Genomic DNA, 22,355 nt, shown 5'->3' on the forward strand with positions numbered 1-22,355 from the left:
CCAAAGTACAGCTGGTCAGTGCCCTTCCCTCCACTGCACAGTTCAAACACGCAGACAGTGCTGACTCTGAAGAATGTTTGCTTTGTATTATTTTATTATGCATAATAAATCTGTTATTTATAATAAAAAACATATATATCAGCATGATTGATTTTTTTGAATTTATTATATATTTTTTATTTGATTATATGTAATAATATTTTAATGAAATTTTTTAATTTATTTTATTATTATTTTATATATATATAATAAATTTAAAAAAATATTTTATCATATATAATAAAAGAATACGTGAACTTTTTCTAAAAGTGGCACATCCCTGTAAATGAGTTATAAAGTAGTGTTGCATTTGACTGGTTTAACATTAACATTAGTGACGTACAGACTATTACTGCATCACAAATAATATAATTTATATTATTCTGAAATGGAATATCCTGCATAATGAATATTTTTTTATGTACAAGATCTGGGCACTTCACAAGCTGCAGAAAAAAAATCTTGCACATCATACTTTTAGTTTTAAACATGTAACTTTCTCCTAGAAATTTTTTTTAACTGTGGAATCAAAACAATCTGGTTTATGAAATCAATTGTGCAGAATAACAGTGTCGGATCAAAAACAGGCTCCCACACGGCTGAAATCTCTTGGTGGAGCTCAATAAGGAATGATCGCAAAAGTCATGAATGTTTCTGCCAAACAAAAAAAAAAAGGAAATTCTTGTCAAGACTTCTGTACCAAAGGGAAACACTGACAGACAACTTTGTTTCTAAGGCTGAAGTGCTGCTCACATTGCAGGTGTCATCCAGATATTATGAACCAGAGTCCAAACACATGAGGTTTCACTTGGTTTAATCACAGAATTTACTGTCTGTGTGACTGAAACTGAGCAACTAAACAAACTAAGAGAAACGGAAAAAATCCTGGCGTGTTTCACATGAATCTTGTGAAACCATTTTGACATGAATCCTGATTTACGACTCTGTTCTGCTGCAAACTGGGTCGTATGTTTCACATCTGAAACAGTGGAGTTTGTGCATGTGTGTCACAGTTCAGCATTTTCAGGGCTGCGTCTGTGTTTACCCCCCGTCTGTTTGCTTTTTCCTAATGTAACTCAGGTCATTTATTTTGGTCTCGCAAGCTAAACTTTGAACTCTGAACACCACAGTTCAAGGTTTAGCACAAGCTGCTGCAGTTTGGTGCTGAGCAGGGAGTGCACAGTGGCTTTTTCTTTAAGCCCTAAAAGGCAAGTTTTTCTCTTTCTTTTTGGTCAGTGTTTGTTTTTGTAATACTCGTTTAGGCCACAAGAGGCTATACATTTTTTTTTTCCCACCTGCCAAAGCCCTGATTCATCTCCTTACACAGAGGAAACTTGCCTGTCAGCACTTTGGCAGGTGAGTTTTGCAGATACACGGAAGAGGATCAGGGCCGTGGTTTTATATTAGCAAGACATTTTTGTGAGTTTACAAATGCATTTTTTTTGTATCTGTGGAAGATGTTTTATATTTACAGATCACACATTTACACCCTGATTGTCAAACCGTTCACACAAGAAATGACACAAATCTGCCTCAACAGAGGAAACTTACTAAATACCATGTGTGTGTATTTATAAAACTGGACGGTAGCCTCACTTTCTGTTTCTGGGAATTTGGGGCTTTGACTGTAAACAGTTAATACCCTCAATAAAATGATGAAATTCAGTGTTTCTCCACCAGATTTATATTCCTGGCTCTGTGTAAGGAGATAAACTGAACTGAACAATTAAATGAATAAATATGTTTTCTTGGGAAGGTTGTGCTCAGGTAAGTTGGGTTCATCACCTCGACATGACTTCTTATTTTACAAAACGCATCTCACGGTCAGAGGGAAAGGAATAAAGTTTTATGTGAACACTAAGTGTAAAATGGTCATTATAAAGCCTTAATATTCAGTTTAGCTGTTCCAGGCCTTGAGCAACATTTCCCCTCTATTTTCAACTTTGGTTTGGAGGATGAAGTTGAAAAGGACACGTCCTCCAGAGTCAAACCATCTTTCAATCTGACAGTTTTCTCCGTAGAATAAAAAAAAAAGAGTGAATAGTTTCAGCCACAGTCCCCGTCTGAACCGGGATGTTGCAGCTGCTCTTTTAACCAGCTGGTGATTTTCAGTCTGTCATTGTGTTTCACTGTCACTTGAGTATTTCCTTTTTCTGCCACTTCAAACTTCTACTTTTACTTTTTTTGTAAATGGCCCTGACCTGAATCATGGGAGTTAATAATGATACTAGAATTAGTCTGTGCATGTGTAGCACCACCTACTGGATGTTTTCACCCATTATATAAATCAGAAATAAATGAGTGACTATTACAAGTCAAATGAGCAGAGCACTGTACGTTAATATCCAACAAATATCAATTAATTAAGCATCAAAAGTTCATTGGTGACCTTGGAAATTGTAACGTGACAAAAGTCCTAACTCAAGGACCACTTACTAGCTGCTCCTGGAGCTTTCAACCATTTCATGCAGTCTTCTTTGAGACAACAAAATCGAGAAGTCCTGCAGGCGTGCATTTCAGCAGACTCACCTCCATGAAAACTCGCGAGGACAGCTGATGAAAACAGTGTGATATGCTTGAAAGCTCTGGAGAAAGCAGGCGAGTGGACAGAATCCACAGCAGGTCAAAAAGTTAGAAGATAAACTCTGAAGAAGAACAAGATTTTTTTCTTTTATTACAGAATTAGCTTCAAAAACAACAACAAAAAAACAAAAAACAGACAAGTTTGTTCAGTGGATGCTGTTGCCTAGTAACACAGAAAAAACTGCCTCCCATTCTTTTCAAACTCTAATAATAATAATATTAATAATTCTAAATGTGATGCAGAGAAGTGACTCTCTCTCATTCTGCCATGATTGTTCGTCGTTCACGTGGAGTGTGGCGCTCACATCTTCAAATATCACAAAATAATTCAGTTATTCAACATTTAAACCGAGAGGCGTGACGCATTTCCCACCAGTGTCTCAACTTAAACACATATAATCGCGTACGTTCTTGAATTACCTTGAATTTACTCACAGTTTTCTCTCAGCGTGCTGGACGGCGAATCATTAACACACTTGTAAAACAAACGGTTAAAGGTGAAATGTGTCTAAGTGAAATAATGTAAAACAACTGATGTGAGTAAATGGCCGTTAGTTTCACTAAAGTAAACGAACTAAATTAAAGTTTAGCTTAAATTAAGGCATTTCCCTTCTTATTAGGACAGAGATCTGAATTGCACATATTCATATTCACTGCAAAAGTTCAGTATCTGAAGTACTCTACAAACTAAAAGCTCTTTAACACAATAAAAGCTTTTAATGCGTTTGAAAAATCAGGCGGTTCTAAATCACTATTTTTTGCATAGTTCAAATGAAACAGCATTCCTGTAGCTTCACTCACACACACACACACACTCACACACTCACACACACTCACACACACACACACACACACACACACACACATTAAGTGCGACAATAGCATTCCTTGTTTTGTAATTGTTTAAAAACTATAAAATAAATAGTCAATAGATTATCTAATTATATTCATCCATTATTTTGTACATCACACAGCAGGTAGGATTTGAGGTATCGCGACGTGAACTACAATCTGAGTTTATGTGTGGGAATAAATTAGCATCAGTTAGAAGAATTATTTTGATTTTTTTTTTTTAAATTTACAGTTTAGTTTTGGAGTCTCTAAAGTTACACGAAGATTTGGTGAGAAGAAGTGTCCCGGCTGAAAGTTCATGTTAGCTGGTGGTTACTCAGCTGTGAAGAAGCTGAATTGCTTTAGGAGACTGAATGGATCAAGCGAAGGGTTATTGTTTATGTATCCAAAATCTTATTCCTCTGTGCCACTAAATCCCTCATACTCCGTCCTCATTGGAGCAATAAATGTGTGTTAATCCGCAGCTGAAAATAGTCCCCAACCACTGTTTGAGTAACGTTTGCTAAAAACTACAACCGTTACTGAAACTGTATATTTATATATGTGTGACCTATTTGTGGAGATGTGCGTCTTCGGTAGGAACCAATGGGCTTAGCTTAGCTTAGCTTAGCACAAAGACTGAGAACAGGAGGAAACAGCTAGCCTTCACGTCTGACTCTATACTCAGTGAATTTCCCACAATTCATTAAAACATACAGTAACACGTGTTTCGAACTTCCAGCTTCACTCGTTTCTGTCACTGATCAACACACAGTGACGATATTATTTGCTGTTAATTTACTGTTAAATGAATGTAAAAAATATTGGATGTTTCTGATCGGGTGGTTTCACGCCTGCTCCGGGGTTTTCTCTCGCGGCGTCCTCTCTCACTGCACAGGGCACGACCCGCTGGGCAGTGCATCCTGCACGTACACCGCCACAGCCTTGGTGAGGTAGGTCATGCTCCCGAAGCGGCCGCTGGGGGCGCTGTCGTACAGCAGCCTGCACACTCCGGTGGACGGGTCCTTCTCCAGGATGTGCTCCTCTGCTCCCAGGTCCATCTGGAGGAGAAGGGAAAGAGGAACATCCTTCCTTACTTGATCCCGTAAACATGGACACCGGATCCGAGAGTCGAGTCCGTCGACGCTCACCTGATCCTTGTAGAACATGTCGTTGGCGAGGTGGACGATCTTCTCCACGTGGATGATGGAGCCGATGCTCTGGATGTCCACGTCGGCCAGCATGGTGAGGACCAGGATGGCCTCCACCAGCAGCTGCCGGTACTCGGGCTGAGGGACGCGGTTAAGGACCGTCTCCACGTGGACGGAGAATTTGATCTCTCCGGGCGTCATCTGGAGGCGGGACAGAAGGAAAAGAGGCGGTAAAATAGGAAGTGAAACGTGTCCAACTTAAAAGTGTTGAAAGACAAACCTATAGAAGATCCGATAAGGTCCCTGAAAATACTTCAGACTTGATTCTGGTGTCAGTGTTTGATCACATGTTGTTGTGTTTGGTTTTAAGTGGTAAAGTGAAAAATAAAAAAAGATCAAACTGAGAGAGAGGACGGCATCAGATTAGCAATTTAAAAAAAAGAAAAAAGGATCTCTTACCTCTCTGGTGGTAGAAGAAGGAAGGACGAATCCCTCGATGGAGAGACCGTGGCACTGGAGGGCAACAGATTATATATATTACATTATTCTAATGCGTTATTATTATTATTATCATATTATTATAATTTTTCTTTATGGCTTATGAAGGATGAAAGATGAGCTTTAAGTTCAGAGTTGAACCTGACTGACCTTCTGCAGGATCTTCCAGACTTTCTGGTAGAACCCGACCGGGACTCGGTTCAGAGCGCCGTCCAGACGCCTCCTGCGCAGCCACTGGCCGTGTCTGGTATCCTTGGCAACCGGAGTGCTCTCCGGGATGTCCAGTGATTCAATCGACGGCAGCCTGTACCTCTGAATTCATCAGAACAGAAACGATTCACTGTAGCTGTGTTTTATTGTGAAAGAACAGCACCCCCTTCCTGTTTTTGAGGTATCATCACAATCCAGCAGAACCAATTTCCACATCTGACCTTGTGACTCAAAAAAACATGTCAGAAATATCTGATCAATAGACAAATCTTTACCCCAGATTCGATGTTGTCTATGTCCAGTGACTGAGATCGAACGCTCTGAGACAAAGTGAAAAAAATAAATAAAAACAGAATAGAGGAGAAAGAGGGGGAAAAAGGAAAAAAGATGCACAAAATGAAAAAACAAAGCGCGAGTGTTGGATCCAAACATAACAGAACCAGGTGAAACCAGCGGATTCTGGCTTCTTACACTGAGAGTCACAACATGCGTGAATGAAAACTGAGACGGGAGATGAGAGGGATGAAGTTAGCAAACAACCGATTAAAGATCAAATAAATCAACTGATTAATACTGTGGTGTGTGACAGCGTTAGGCGGCTCTAAACCCTGCGCACACAAGCGAAACTTCCATCATCAGGTAAACAAGGAATTAAGTTTCATTTGAAAAGCTTGACTGGAAATGAGTAATTTACCTTAAATTACAAACTACAGCTGCTAGAATGAACCGATTTACCGTTTACGTGTTTGTATCATTTATTCACCATTTCCAGCTTCTAAAATCTAAATCTTTGCTGCTTTAATCTTTGTGTTGATGTCATGTAGCGAATCAATGAATCAAGAAGCAGATTGATAATTAAACTGATTGTTAGTTGCAGCTTTATCAACCGTAAATTATGATATTAAAGTTGCAATATATTTGATTTTTTTCAGCAGCCCTGCTCGACTGTGAATCAGCAGCCAGGAGGCAGCAGAGTGTTAATCGCTCAGATGTTCTGCTTCACAACTTTTAGTCGAGGTTCGTGTGAATTAACACCCCAGAAAAAGAAAGAAAAAAAGGTTTAATGTCAGTGTCGTTATCGGTGTCACCTTTTGAGGGGAGGTCAGTGACTGGTCGAACTGAAATGGAGAAAAAACAAAACAAAACAAAAACAACAAAAAAAATCCACTTGGCATCAAAGAGACTCTGATTTAACTTCCTGTTCACACCTCCACCCTTTTCTATTAGCTGAAGAATTAAGGGATAAATCTCTGACACCTCCACCATCATCATCATCATCATCATCATCACTTTGATCAGCTCTTTCAAAGACAACCTCTGCATCTGCATCAGAATTAAATTAACACTTAATTACAATTCTATTTTTGTTTTAATTGAGCATCTAACTCTTCCCTCACTTCCTCCAGATTCTTATTTATCATCATCATCATCATCATCATCATCATCATCATCATCACCACCTTCACTGAGTCAGTCAAAGACACCCTGCGGTCCATCTGCAACAGAGAAGACACAATCAAACTGCTAATGTTCATGTCGGCCGGAGCTAAAGTTAATGACAACAATATCATCCTTCTCAACATTGTCAAGATCCGCAGTTCACAACTCCACAGACCAACGAATTAACTCCTCTCAACAACAACATCATCATCATCATCATCATCATCATCACCTCCATAACTGCATCTGTTAAAGACAGCCTGGGTTCCTGAATCGAAGCAAAGACACAACAAGTTATCAAGTTGAGCTTGACGATTTGTTCTTGAGCAGCTGTGAAATCTCTCTCTCTCAAGTTGCTTGTTCTGGAGCTTTCGGCTGCATCACACAGTCTTCATGAGGCAATTTATCACCACCACTCCCCCAACAGCTGTGAACAGACTTTTTAGGTTCACAGTTCTTTTATTGACCTCGGAAAACAGGGGGGGCCGACAAAACCAGGTCAGCTCGAAAGCTCAGGAAAAAGCGAGTAAGTGGACCTTGACTTGAGGTTGTTTCCAGTGCGGGGGAGAGTTTGTTTGACGCTTCACCGTCTTCAGTTTCATCACAACTGAGCAAACACTGATGATGACAGTGTGGTCCAGCTGAAAGCTCTGGAAAACAGTACAACCCTTTTTTGACGAACAGAAATAAATCACATCGTCACCAAACATTAGTGACTGATCGATCTGATTGATGGCGTTTACATGGAGGGTGAATTAACACCCTGCACCTCCGCCCGCAACACACAAACCAAGTTATAAGACGACCACAGCAACTTCATTAATTTCACCCTAATTAGTCATAAAAACAACAAATAAATAATAAATTAAAAAAGAAAATTGCTTCGAATTATCGCCTCATTCTTAATTATCTCCACAATCCTCCTCCGCAACAATTCAACGTTAAATTTCTCCACAAATGATTTTTTCCCATCAGCACCATCCATCTGAATTAGCTCCTAATCTGATTCAGCGTCATCACCTTACTCAGATCCGTCAGAGACAACCTGTGTTCCAGCTGCAAAAAGACAAAAGCCAGTTTGCCCACAGCATTTTCAAAATAAGATTCCTCTTGCGCTTTAATCTCAGCCTCCGTCATCTCCTAAAATATTCTGACTTTCGACGCTGACTGATTTTTATTCATGACAAACTACACGATGAATCTGCATCAACGCTGTGATAACTTATGTTTTAACGTTGACTTTAGTGTCTGTTTCTCTCGTGCCATTGAATCTCACAACCGCAGGATCCTACCATCTTCATGTCGCTCTTCAGTTTGCTGATGCCGGCTCTCTCGCTCTTGGTGGCGCCGACGTTGCCCAGGTGATGGATGGAGATGGCGGGACTGACTCCGGCGTCCATCTCTCGCACTGAGGAGGAGAAAAACAAACCAACAACAACAAAAGAAAGACTCAACAGACTGATATAATATAGTGGGTTGTTCTTGTTGTTGTGTATGAGAAACAGAGGGTGTGATTGGCCGACTGACCGCTGCGCTGGACTCCAAACTCCTTCCCGCTGAGGATGTGGTGGAGGAGATTCTTCAGTTCAGACGGACTCAAACTCATCAGACTCTCTGTCGCTTCCTCTCCTACACACACACACACACACACACACACACACACACACACAACACACACACACACACACACACACACACACACACACGCACGATTACATATTTTAATGAGAGAGATAAACTAATGTAACTATTCTAAAACGGCAAAGTGTTGAGCAATATTTTCAACATAAATATATTGCCCACTTTTAAAACTTCATGCTCTTCCTCTCTCTCGTACCTGAGCAGTTGAGTGACTGGGCCAGTTCGGTGGCCATGACCTGGATGATGAGACCGATGCGGAGCCTGAACATCTCGCTGAACAGACTGGGCTGAGTCCTTATGCTCATGGCCAGGTACACCATGATCTCCTGCAGGATGGAGGAGGAGGAGGAGGAGGAGGAGGAGGAGGAGGGAGAGAGAAAGGATGAAGAAGGAAGACAATGGGGGAGGGGATTCACAGATGACAGCGGAGGATAGCGACCCACCTGAGTGAGTATGGCCACACTGATGTTGTTGTCGCTGGCCTGGTCGATGACAGCAGCCAGCTGGTCTGCGGGGATGGGAGCGGTGATGGTTTTCTCTCGGGGTTCAGGGGGCAGACCCACGGTCAGGTGCTTCTGGTGCGCCAGCAAATCAGAGCAGGCCTGCAAGACACGAGAGATCACAACCAATCAGAGAAGAGCTGGGGTAAGAGGGAAATCTGAAAGAGGGTAAATACCAACAGGAAAATGGGAGTAACAGATGGAAAATTTTGGATTTTCACTAAACTGTAATTAACTTCCTGAGACAGAAATCACTAATAAGGTTTCTCAGATAAGTTTACAATAAAACATGGCCGCCACTAGAGTCGCTAAATGCCGCTCCGTTTTATTTATAACCGTGTCTATATTAACCGGAGGGTGTGTCGTACCGAGTCGAGCTCCTCCACCTTCTTCTTCAGCATGCCAGAGATCATCCTGATGAGGCCCCAGTGTTTGAGTTCACCAGCCTTCACGTAAAGGTCACTGAGCAGAGAGCGCACCGTGGAGCCTTTACCGTGCAGCTGAGTGTCCCACTCCATACCCCTTATGAAAAAGCGGGAACAAACACAGAGGGTCTAATAAAGTCTGCACAGTCAGAGTCGACACCTCAGCTTTGAAAAGTATTTGCTTCTGAAACAACGGTCCCAATACACGTGTATAAAACTGCGTCTCTCACTTGTCTTTGAAGAGGATGTAGAGTATATCGGCCTGGTCCTGGAGGTTTTGTGTGTTTTTTAGCAGCTGCGCCAAAGCGCTGTGATCGACCGCTCCGCTAGCGTCTCTGGGGATGCCGCAGTCTGCTGTGGCCGATCCTGGATCCTGGAGGGCAGAGGTGTCAAGTTAAAGAAAAAGAAAAGAAAGAAAGACTGGCTGGCAAAAAGGGGATGGTGTGTGTGGATATAAAAGGGAAGAACAAAAACACACTGAAGTTTGTTGTTGATCAGAGGAGTCCCGGAGGTTCAGGTTGAGAGACGGCTGAGTAGAGCGAAACAGTTTGTTTGGCAGGTACATGTTGACGTCTAAACACACACACACACACACACACACACACACACACACACACACACACACAAAAAGACAAAACAAAGAGCAGTCAGCGAGTGATATTATCTTCAATGCTGTGTCAGTATTTGGAGAATCTCTCTCTGTCTGAACATGGATCCACTCACTCTGAATGTTGAGGTCCTGAGCCTTGTTCATCAGAGTGACCATGTCCTTCGTTTTGGTGGCAATAGCCTTGAACCTGCCCAAACCCCCCACCGGCTTTTTGGCCTTTTTGGGGGCAGACTGGGCCAACAGGTGATCCAGGTACTGAGCGAGGTCATCGGCCTCTAGATGAGTGGATAAAAAAAAAAAAAAAAGGGGATGGAGGAGGATGGGATTGAAAGATCAAGATGGGGATCCTTAAAAAACCTTATTATTTAAACCAAACTAAGAGAATGATTTAATGAAAATAACTAAAATGTTAAAATATTTAAAATAATTAAAATATATTAAAATATAAGTGTTGTTATTTTTACAACAGTGTAACATGCAGCTTTTAAAGGGTTTATTCACCCAAATCCACAAAAAAAATGATTAAAATATTTAACCAAGCATATAGTTTTTGTTGTATTTGAGGTTTCAAGATATTCACTGTATCTATCAGTAGTTTTCAACAGGAGCTGTATTCTCCTGAAGTTAAAAGTGTCACAGACTTTATATAAGTGTATAACATTGTCTGTATAGCTACAAGTTTACTTATGGGCAAGTTTGATTTTAATGTAGCTGTGAACATTATTATTATTTAAAACCAAAATGCTTGAAAACTGTGAAGATACAGATCAACTGGTGCAGGCCCGTGCACGTGCACATGCACATGCACGATCAGACAAGCCATATTACATCATGCATGTTCATTAAAAGAATCCAGACGTGCACAGAACGCAAGCAACACAAGCCGTTTAGGACCTAGACTCAGTCATTTCAATGCAGCATTACTGAACAAGTCTCATTCACTAACGAGCAAAGACGTGTTTCTCAACTTTTTCAAACCAAGACCCGCGAGCTCTGTTGTTTATATTTAATAAGGGTGCAGATCAGAGCTCTGAATCAATTATAGAAATGATTTTTCACAATTCATTTTTTCCTTTAAAATATCAAAAACAACTATTTCCTGAGAAAGCCAAGGTTGAGAAACTCTAAGCTTAATAACATTACACAATGAGGAGATGCGTGGAGGAGGGGGTGGGGTCAAAGATCAGTGATGCTGTGACATAGGGATAAAACAGAATTCTGTTATTAATGAGATTTAACAAAAGACTTTAGTTTCACATTAGATTTCTGGCAGGTGAGGAATATTAAAAACAATTATTATTATTTTTTTAATTAATAAGTGAGATAATTCTGTATGAATGGGATTACAGGATAACAGCGGGCTGTCGAATTACCTGTAAATGAACGGCAGTGTTAATGAAAGAGAGAGACTCTAACAATATCCACAGACTACTAAGTTTCCTCTTCATGTGTCCTGTGCAGCTGAGCATGGCGTTAACAGAACATACAGGTAAAACATCACCACTTTGCCTGTATGTGCAACTACAGTCTACGACCGTGTATGTATTTTAGGAACACATACCACCAGGAATGGTCAAACCAACGTAGGAAAACAAACTAACGCCACCTGGCAACGTAGAGAGTGTTTTATTATTTTCTGATATTTTTCCACAGCTGGTGTCACCATTCCAACAAGCTGTTTTTTTCTTACCATCGTCATAACGTAACTCATGCACGTATCCATCGCCGCCGCCACCCTCATCATCATCATCACCATCATACTCTTCGGTGTGGCGGCCCATGCTGCCGGGAGCCTTACCGTCCAGGAAACTGAGGTGAGCAAAACAGGAAGTGGTCAAGAACTCCGACAGCTTCCCTGTCTGGATCCTAGAGAGGAAGGAGGAGGGAAAAGAGAAGTTTTTAAGTTCTGTACATGTTTTAAAGTCCTTATGTAAACATACATTATTTAACAAATGAATTAAATGTAGGTCAAAGGTCAAACAAAGGAATCATAATGAAGAGCTCTATGGTCAAACAGACCGATGAGCTGGAATCTGGTTGAATTCATTTGAATTCAGTTTAATTGTTTATTTCCCATGTGACAAAAAGCTACAGAGGAAACTTCAAGAGTCTCATGAAAACCTTTAACTGTGAAAAGGTTTTTAGGAATTAATGAAATTTCCTCATTAATTCAAAATGTTCTCATTTAATTAATGTATTTAACATTTTCATTACCTGGAAATTTGATCTTCTTACACATCTACAGTAAACTTCCAGAAAACACGAATATACAGTCAGTCTGGTAGGGAAATACTAAATCCCCTCTTTAATTTAATTTAATTTAATTTAATTTAACTGAAAATAGCAGCCCTCAAAAAATCCACCACGTATATTGTGTGTGTGTAAATGTACAAACTACAAACTAAAATTCACCTTGCTCCTCCGTAGTAACCGTCCTGTAACTTCTTCAGTGTAGCCAACACTGCAGGGTCCAGGTTTGTATGGTCTTCAGCTGAAACACACACACACACACACACACACACACACACACACACACACACACACACACACACACACACACACACACACACACACACACACACACACACACACACACACACACACACACACACACACACACACACATACATTAATCTTTTTCTCCACCACTTTAAGACTTCATGTTTAGATAACTCGGGACATTTTCAGCACTTCCAGATACATGGTGTGTGTGTGTGTGTGTGTGGTGTGTGTGTGTGTGTGTGTTGTGTGTATATATTCACTCAGCATGGACTGTGAAATGGGAAACGTGACGGTGGGTCGTCCGGTCATCCTCCATCTGGACGAGAGGTAGCTGATTTCTGTCCTCAACATCTCCACGATCATCTTGTTGTCCAACGCCATGTAGAACTGCTGGTGGTCGATGAACTGGAGGGAGAATTATGGGAAATCAGGGACTTTATATTTTCAATCAATTAAACAATCAAGTTATTCCCCAAGACATCTTGGTAATAAACTCAGAACAACTGGTTTGTTTTCTCACGGACCTGAGGTGTGAATGAGAAGATGGTGTTCCTGATGATGTAGAACTTGGAGGTTCCCAGAACTCCGATTCTCCTGTAGGGTCGTCCCGTCAGACCCAGCCTCGGGTTACGCCCTGGAGACAGAGCCCGGGAGAAGACGGTAAAGGTGAGAGGTCACAGCATTTCCTCGTTATCAACCTCTCAGCTGAAAGTGTCTCAATTCCACTTTTGGATTTGGCTTTTGGAATCAAGATTATTGCTGATTTTGCTTTTCTGCCGATTAAGAACGTCCTAATTTTGACTCTTAAAAAACTGAAAATTTCTCTTTATTCCTAAAAGTGATTTAAATTCTGATGCATTGATAATATTAGCGATCATATTCTTATCCGAGGTCGTACCGAGTCTGGCGTAAATGTGGCTGAGGACTCTGGAGGGCTGCACGTGGATGGGATGGATGTCAGCCACAGTCTCCACTTCGATACCGTTCTTCACAAGCATCTGTTTAATCTCCTCGGTCTCTGCCAGGACTGACACTGCAAGAGGAGAGAGAAGGTTTTTAACATGCTTTCAAAAACTCACACACACACACACATCCTCAAACCACTGTGGCCAGTGGCCGAAAGACAGAAGTTTCAGCACTAAAAGCCTCATTAATTTTTCCCGATAACTCACCCTGTACAACCACATCAGGCTTTGGGATGGTGGAGAAACGCCGGTTAAGAGGGTCGATCTCTCCGGGGGCAAGAAAACCCTGAAAAATGAGACAAGAGATCGAAAAAATTAAGAGCTTCAAAAGCCAGAGGGATTTATTTTGATGGATGTGAAAGTAAAATCTGCCAAGTTAGAGACTGATTGAACAAACAAAACACAGATGGGGATGATCATTTTCTTATACGTGTTTGAGGTGTTAGCTGATGAAACGTTGGCTCACCTCGGACAAAAGGTTTCCCAGGATGTACAGAGACTGTGCCCATTTCAGAGGACACTTGCCCATAGGAACCCTCTCCACAGAGTGAGGGTTCCCGTACTCCTCCTCCACCTGTTTGCATATATAAATATATGAACACACAACAGAATAAAACCGTGCACATTACATTGTTCATTTTATATTGTTAAGAATTTCTCGAGCTTCCCCTGAATTCATCACCTTCTCTGCGGGGACACTGTAGAGCTCCGGGACCAGTCGTATCCCGTCTTTCTGTTTGATCAGGATGCCCTCCAGAGCCTCCTGGTACTCCTGCACCTGGACGAATGAACACAAACACTGACCGTGTAAATATCCACTAAGGATGTGTGTATACGTGCTGTCGAGGCGTGATGATTAGAAACACAAATACAGGTGTATAGTTACCTGTTCGGGGCTGTTGATGAAAATGCCGTCCAGTATGAGGTAGGTCCAGAACAGCGGCCACTCACATTCGATGTTCTCAAACAGCTTCAGCTCTGCGGACTCGTAATACAGTCTGTTTGGATCCTGAAGGAAAACAGACAGGAAGAACTATTGAGTCCTGCATGTGTTTCTGAAAGTGAGAAGGTTTCAGTGTCTTTCTATGAGGCGCTTTAGAAATTTGGCTTTTTGCAGACACAGGAGCCTCTACCTGCATTCTCCTTCCACATTTATAAAAGGTCAGAGTCAAACTGAGGAAAGACAGACTGCTGCCTGCAGTTCTGTGACGAAACAAAGTTATTTTCTGGAGTTTTGACCCTTTAAGACTTTATTTCCTTTCTCCTTGCACCTTAGAAGTAAATCAGGTTCTGTAACTCCCAGAACTCAAGCACAAATATTCATAATCTCAAGACCGATCACACACACTGGCAACCAAAAGCTGCTCAGTAGATCCACAAGGAGACAAGACACCATAAGAGTAGTTAACATGAGTAGTTAATTGTTAACAAGAGAGTTTTCTAGCTTTTTAGTGCCTGTTTCCTAACACTGAACACCATCTCCACCTTGCTGAATGGTTGATCGACCGTGGAAACACCAGAACAGTCCTGACAAAGCCTGAAATGTTGTCTTATTAATACATTTGTTGGCAAAAAAAGAATCTAACTAAAAGAAAAGCTGGAGTTGAGAAGCCTAATATATGAAAATCAGAGCAAGGAGAAGCTTTTAAGACAAATTCCAGCCTGTGAACTCTCTGACCTCCAAAGAATAAACCAAACAAAAGACCTTTTTTCTACAGTCCATTAACTAAATGGCCTCCTCCTAGTTCCTATTGACATGCAGCCAGAGCAGCCACACTCAGCCCTCTGTGACCAGACCTGTTGGTGCTGCTGCTCATGTACTATAGAGCAACATGCAGCCATCATGTCGGATCGTTTAAGTCCATTTTTAATCGAGGCGGCATTCTCCTTTACAGGTCGTTTACCTCTTTAGGTGTTTTGTGTCCGTCTCTGAGAAACCTGCAGCAGCCGTATCGACCCTGAGAAGATAAAAAAAAGGGCAAAATATCTTTAGTAAGTTCTTAAGTATAAAATGTATTCTGTATCTGTTGAAGATGGACTTTATTCTGTCAAAATAAGTGACATTTAATCAGGCTTCTTCCTCCTCTCCCGAGCTAACGGTCCCATAATTACCTGGAGTTTTGAGATGATCTCCTCCTTGGTCATGTTGACGATGCTGATGTCCTCAACGGCAAAAGCAGGGTACGAGATGATGGACAGGACTCCGGCATCCACCTCTTTAGAGATGGATGCTCTGGGTAACATGGAGGTCAGGATGGACTGAGACAAAGAGAGTGGAGGATAAATCAGAAAATCAAAAGATGCAGATACTGTTTTTAAACATGATATGATGATTGTGTGTGTGCGTGTGTGTGTGTGTGTGTGTGTGTACCTGGCAGTGCTGTATGTCATCAGCCAGGGCGTGGACCACAGATCCAGGTCCTCCTTTCGCTCCAAACAGGTTGAGCTCGTCCAATGCCTCCAGAGCTGCCTGCAGGACACACAGCAGTCATGTGACCCTCATTAAAACTAGGCAACAGTAATATACGATGTAGTATAATGTGTGACATCACACGTATAGTTTTAATTCTGTAGATTACAGCACAGTCTGGTTTAGTGTAGTTACAATGCAGTATGGTGCACAGACTTATGATTTTTAGTGATTTTCACAGAGAAACATCCTGATTGGTTCTGAATCCAAATCTAATTTCATTCAGTTAAATTAATGAATTAGAACTATTAGTCAATTAATCAATTTGTCGATTTAAAAAAAACAATTCCACCAATTTTGTGCATGAATTTAAAAACAAGTGCTGATGTCACCAACCTGCTGCGATTAAAATTTCATCATTATCATGTGACATGAACAAGCAATTTTTGGCAAAGATCCCTCAAACTGGAAAATATCCATAAATATCCACGGTCAAAGATCAATAATTATTAATTTACTGCAATTTTTCTATGTGTTTTATCTGCCAACATCGAGAATATCTCTCTGATAAACAAACATTATATAATAATATTCTGTGTATAGAAACTTACAGTATAGTTTTTTGTGTAACTGTCCCTCTTTATAGTCAAAATACACAACTCTATGTGTATAGTATATATATATATATATACTGTATAGTGGTAGTGTGTATATATAGAGTAGTAGTACATCAGTACACAACAGTATGAAAGTGTGTGTTACATTCAATTCATGCTGTGTTGCTTTTATAAATGCTAAAAACTACATGTAATTAATGGAGCAGCGAACGTCCTGCAGTGGTGCCCGTTCCCAAAGTCCTAAATTAAACTGTGTGTCTGTATATATGCATGTGTATGTGTGTGTGTGTGTGTGTGTGTGTGTGTTCACTGGGATAAGTACTGCGAGTACTGTGTTATTTCTGAGCCAGGGGCCATTCTTGGAAGACCAAAGAGAACCTGATACCTCCTGTTCGCTGCCGGCCAAGGACAGCACTGGGACAGGCGCAGAGAGAGGGTGAGTATCAAGCTATGTTAAAATTTCACAACTTAAAATGTTTGTCAGGGATTTTTAAGTTTCCTTATATTTGAAGGATGTGGATGTTTTGTGTTGTTTTTTTTTTGCAGTGAGACGAATCTCTGCCAAAAACCATCCAATGTGGTCAAAAACATTTATCTAAAAACACGGCTGATAATTGAAAGATTTTATCTGAAAGCAGGATTACATTTATTCATGCTGAAGCCAGGACACACTGGTGCTGCTGTGTACACTTTGAACACCAAAACAAAGTCTCCTATCTGATCATGAATCAGTTTGGAGAGTCGGGGTTGTATAAAGGTCAGTGTAAAGGCCGTCGCAGTGACTAGACACCTTGCACCGTGCCAGAGATTTTTACTGGAGCACCTGTTGTGCCTCTGCGGGGGGAAGCTCTGCTCTCGCTCGGGGCAGTTTCTTCTCTTCACCCTCACTTCCCACTGTTCTGCTGCGGCCGTTCATGTAGCATACATCCATGTATTTACTGTATATTTGTGTGTGTGTGTGTGTGTGTGTGTGTGTGTATTAACCTTGGCCATGCCAATAGAGCTGGCGTTAATCTCAGTGATGCCCTGGTTGGTTTTGTCTCCTCTCTCCCACATCCCATAATCCTGTGGGGAACCAGAAAAGCAGACGACAATGTTAATGCTTCCCCTAAAGTAATAAACACACAAACTCGAAACACTGATCATTTTCTTAACCCACTTTCTCCTCAGCCTCCCTCTGCGTAAAACCAAGTTCAAGTTTGTGAATGAATGAGCACTTACTGCCACTTTGTAAGCTGCCTCGATGTAGAACATGAGATTCTGAACTACGTCCACTTCATCTTGGGTGTAGACAATATGAAGACCTGAAACACACATGTAGACGCACACACACGCAGCAGGACGGTTAATTCATCAAAGCACAAGATTACAACGACATTAAAAGCTAATACAGAAATATAAAAAGCTGCTGCTGATATTTTATGAAACATAAAACATGGTCAACGTGGTTTTTAAAAACACACATTTATGATCAATTGCTATGCTACAATATTAAAGTCCCTGTGGTTCTGCTTTCTCATGACAAATACAGGTTTATAATACAATTATATTGTTATATTTTATGTTTCAGTCGTTTTTTTTTTTGATAATACATAAATAGTTTCAGTTTTTTTCATTCATAATATATAATTACATTTTTGTATTTCAAGTTTCAGCTATAAGCAACGCTGCTACTTCACGGCAGTTCAAACATTTATTGCCAAAGCAGTGAAATCAGATGCAAATACCTATTTAAAAACTCACTCAAAGAGAAACAGATGAATGGACATCACCCTATGACACCACCTGCTGTTTGTTTGCTTTAATCCTCAGCATTGGATTATTGTAACTTTCTATAACTTTGTTTAGACCCACAAATTTCAGCCCAAGCCTAATAGAAAAAGGTCACAATATTTACCTGATGCGGTCATCTGAGCGAGGAAAAACAGGAAGAGCGAGGTGGCGTCGACCTGGAGGTGACCCCACTGGTCGTCTCCGACCACTGTCGCACAGGTCCTGGTGTTGTACTTGGCGTGGAGACAGTCTGTGGTACTTCTGCTGTATTTAAACTTCTCCACCTTATCCAGCTGATGGAGGCGAGAGCAGAGAGTGCGGTCAACGGATCAAATCGATCAATGATAAAAATATCCAACTAAAGGAATCAAAATGTAGTCGATGAAGCACATATTTATCGCACAAGGAACACGTAACATTGTACTAGGGATGAGCCTTACAGTGGCGCAGACCACAGAGCAATTCAGAGATAATTCAGTCATTAATTAATTAACTATATAGCTGCCCCTCTAACACTGTATCTCTGACTCTATTAGACCACAGGATTTCTATCAATATCTATTTTTTTATAGACATTTCTATCTAGTTATTGTATCTACAAAGTGTTTCAATAGAATGACCTCAATATTTTGTTCTTTTAAGAGCAGGTATCACACTGAGATATTAATGTGAAGCACTAATACGAGAAAAAGTAAGAATTGATGTCAGTAGGATTTATCCGAGGCTTAAAACAGTGGATCAGCAGGGTTTAACTTTCACTTTATTTACTGTTATTTCTGGGACATTGTCCAACTCCTGTGTTTACTTCCCACCGTGTCCTGTGTGTGTTTGTGTGTTTGAAAACACAAAGAGACAGAGAGACACAGATACAGAGGGAAAAAGATGTGTGTCAATACGTTTAAAGAGGAAAGCGCAGCACAAAGAAAAAGCATGAGAAAAAAAAAAAATCCTTTTGACGTGACGTACCTGCCTCATAGTACACTGAAGGACACCTCTCATTAGCTTTACCACACTCTAGAGAGAGATAGAGAGAGAGAGAGAGAGAGAGAGAGAGAAAGAGAGAGGGATGGTTAAATGTCAACTTTTTCAACACAGCGTTCCTGGTGCCCAGGAAGAGAAACATGAGACTCGAATGCGGCCCTTCATCAGCAGAAAGAAAGGAGCTGCACACTCTGCAACAAGATACGGACCAACGTGAACAAATATGATACTTCAGGGAATAAAAACATGAACTCTCAACCCTAATCCCATGTTCTTCTTCTCCACAGGCCAAAACAGATACACGCCTACCTGCTCCAGTTCGTAGGCCTTGGCCTTGTCTTCATCCCTGTCGGCGTTCTTCCTGTAGGCAAGACTGAGGCCCCACACCGACACGATGCTGTAAACATTGTCTCTGACCCAGGCGTCCGGGTGATCTGGGCTGCCTGGCAGAAGACCCGTTACTGGATCCTGTCAGACACACGGACAGGTCAAAGGTCAAGGGTCAGTGGTTAACGCTAACTAATGAGATGGTCTAGACCTACACCTCCGTGTAGGTGTGCAGCTCAGGAGAATGTATGGCTTGAATATTTTTGGTTTTCAAATCGATATGATGAAATCAAAGGTAAAAATGGGATCACAAGAAAACCATTTGGAGGGCAAGAACTGATGTTTCTATAATTCATTTTCTCTGCCATTTGTCTCCATATAATATCATTTCCATTCATGTTTAATCTGTTGATTGTTCTTTCAATTCATTTCTTTGTCTGTAAAATATAAGAAAATAGAGAAAAATGCCCCTCACAAGAAAATCAGCAAACTTTGGCATTTTTGTTTTAAAAAGTGACTTAAAAGGTTAAAGAAATACTAAAAGTTTTTGGGGTTTTTTTTATATCACCTACTTGTTTTACTTAGTCATTTTTCTTGTTTGGTAAAAATCGGCAAATAAAAAAGAAGCTAACTCCGCTGGAGTTTGTGACAGTTGTATCTTCTCATTTCACATCAGGGCAGATAGAACTACATTTCCCATAAGCCCCATTGCTTCCAGTTGCAAAAAGGATGTTGCTACTTGTCTGACAATAGCTCAACAACAAAAATATACTGTTAGGGCCGAGGCAATTCTGCAATTGCTGTTGGAAATGAAGAACCACTCAATATTCATTTTCCCTAATGTTTAAGTTATAAATCATACATTTTATTGCAGCTAACTGAGACGCTAGAGCAGACAACTGTTTCAACATTAAGTTGAGTTTCATCACTAACAGAGAGAAATGTCACACAAAGTGGCTTCTGGGTATAATTTCACAAATGCACAGAGAGAATGCCTTTGAGTCTTCATTAAACTGAGTGAATCAGGGTTCAGAGTAGCTTGTGTTGAACTATTTTGCCAATGGAATAGATGTTTGAAAGGCTACAAATCACCGGATCAGCAAGAATAGACAGCTTTACTACCAATGCATTTATCATTCTTAATTAAATGTATTATTGATGACTCTTGGCTTGCAGCTGCAGGAAGTCTCTGCTCTCAGTGAGTGCGTTTACATTTGCATTAGTCTCCAGTTTTTGACTATGTTCTGGATTGGCTGTTTACATGGAACATAAATAAACCTGGTTGTATCTACGATCATAACAGTATCCAGGTTTCTGATCGTGTCCAGATTTGTCAAAACTGGGATAAGGTCTTGCCCAGGTTTCTGTATGCGGGATAAGACCTCCTGCTTACATGCACATATCATAACCAAAATACTCCAAAAAACCCAACCATAACCAGGATACTAGTGTGCATGTAAACGCACTCAGTGACCAGATTTGGTCATTAGTGCACTGATCCATCTGAGCAGTGAGCTGTATACAACTGCAGGGTGGCTGGTAGCCATCTGGGACAGATTCAAAGGTGACTTCACACCACGTTTGTCCACTTTCAGCTTTCTGAAAGTGGACAAACGTTTTCGTAGAACTGTGTCACCATCTTCACAATGATGGAAAACCCAAAACACAACTACTACAGGGGGAACAAGAGACGAAAAAAGTTGAGCATTTTAAGGAACCCTTGAAACTGAAACTTAAGGGTGTTTTGTGCAACTGTTTTATTTTAAGGAAACCTTAACTCATACTTTAAGGAAAATCTTAACTTAAGGTGTTTTGTGCAACCAGCCCGTTCTCCCAGTTTGGTGTGGAGGGACTATACTGGCTGGCCCAGAGCCCAGAACAGGGGGGGGGGCAAATCACTGCTGCCAGGTACCAAAATCTTGTGGAAATCCTTCCCAGAAGAGCATATAACAAACCATAAGTGTCCAGTGCAATGTTCAACAAGCACATACGGGTGCACAAGTGCAGGAAAACCTCTTAAAAACAACTAAACACAACTCCATAGCTTCATTATATTGACTTCAAACACACACTTAACAGTAACCACACACACACACACAAGCAACGGGTGTGTTTGAAAGAGCACTGTTGTTTTGCGAAATATCAGTTTCCTTCACCTCCCGCATGAAAACACATGAATATTGGCTCTCACTGGAACTAGCTAACATAAACCGGCAGCACTAACGAAGAAGCCGCTGTTTCCGTTTAAAGATTGCCTTTATTTAACCGTTAAGTTTAGTAAAAAAAAAGATGTGAAAAGAAGAATTAAACACTTACTTGGTGTTTCAGGATAGTTTGTTGTACCATCCGGGCATAGTTGTCCAGTTTAACGCCCGAGTTGCTCCTGCTTCTCATGGTGACAAGTCAACGGTTCAGTTCGGTTCAACAACACAAACTCGTTAGATCCTCGACATTAAGGTCATATCTTCTTCGGCGCCTCTCAGAAGTCCAGAAACCACCGGAGAGGAAGACAACTTTCAGGGCGACCAGAGAAGCAGCTGCCCGGCTGTCATGAAAGCAGCTTTACGGCGGCAACCAAAGCTCCAGCAAGTGTTGTAACCCGAAGCTGCGGTAAGCTAGTCAGAGGTAACGGGCGCAGAACAGGAAGTGCGGGGAGGTTGCCTTCAAAATAAAAGCAATTGGTTTGCAGTTTATATTATTTAAAGTTACGCATAACAGGCTTTAAATTGCGGATACCAATATTTCTTTCCAACTTCTTTTTGTCTCATTTTGCGATTTAACTTATGAGGATACATAATACTGAATATCGACTAAAACAAGAAACACAAATTTCATAAATGAATGTCTGCAAC

General features: G+C 40.9%; 1 protein-coding gene across 4 annotated transcripts; it reads right to left on the reverse strand.

Annotated features, from left to right (window-relative positions):
- Positions 1-2,696: 2,696 nt before the first annotated feature.
- phka1a (phosphorylase kinase, alpha 1a (muscle)) lies at positions 2,697-22,095 on the reverse strand. Of its 4 annotated transcripts, none has more exons than XM_056369187.1 (32): positions 21,820-22,095; positions 19,486-19,644; positions 19,162-19,209; positions 18,320-18,488; positions 17,644-17,726; positions 17,407-17,487; positions 15,767-15,865; positions 15,508-15,654; positions 15,300-15,353; positions 14,282-14,404; positions 14,078-14,173; positions 13,862-13,969; positions 13,603-13,681; positions 13,329-13,463; positions 12,955-13,064; positions 12,691-12,835; positions 12,341-12,419; positions 11,619-11,794; positions 10,042-10,203; positions 9,797-9,891; positions 9,549-9,691; positions 9,262-9,415; positions 8,837-8,995; positions 8,590-8,719; positions 8,280-8,381; positions 8,045-8,160; positions 6,401-6,430; positions 5,588-5,632; positions 5,253-5,414; positions 5,064-5,117; positions 4,605-4,805; positions 2,697-4,514 (listed from the first exon to the last, which is right to left on the reverse strand). In XM_056369187.1, exons 1-32 carry the CDS (start codon positions 21,895-21,897, stop codon positions 4,341-4,343), a joined length of 3,696 nt encoding a protein of 1,231 aa, XP_056225162.1. In that variant the 5' UTR covers positions 21,898-22,095; the 3' UTR covers positions 2,697-4,340. The 4 variants fall into 4 exon arrangements, with proteins under 4 accessions (XP_056225162.1, XP_056225166.1, XP_056225163.1 ...); XM_056369191.1 differs by having other exon boundaries at positions 11,727-11,794; positions 21,820-22,094; XM_056369188.1 differs by lacking the exon at positions 6,401-6,430.
- Between the last annotated feature and the right edge of the window lie 260 nt (positions 22,096-22,355).

The sequence above is a fragment of the Seriola aureovittata genome, chromosome 23 (genome assembly GCF_021018895.1).
Source record: "Seriola aureovittata isolate HTS-2021-v1 ecotype China chromosome 23, ASM2101889v1, whole genome shotgun sequence".
Lineage (NCBI taxonomy): Eukaryota > Metazoa > Chordata > Actinopteri > Carangiformes > Carangidae > Seriola > Seriola aureovittata.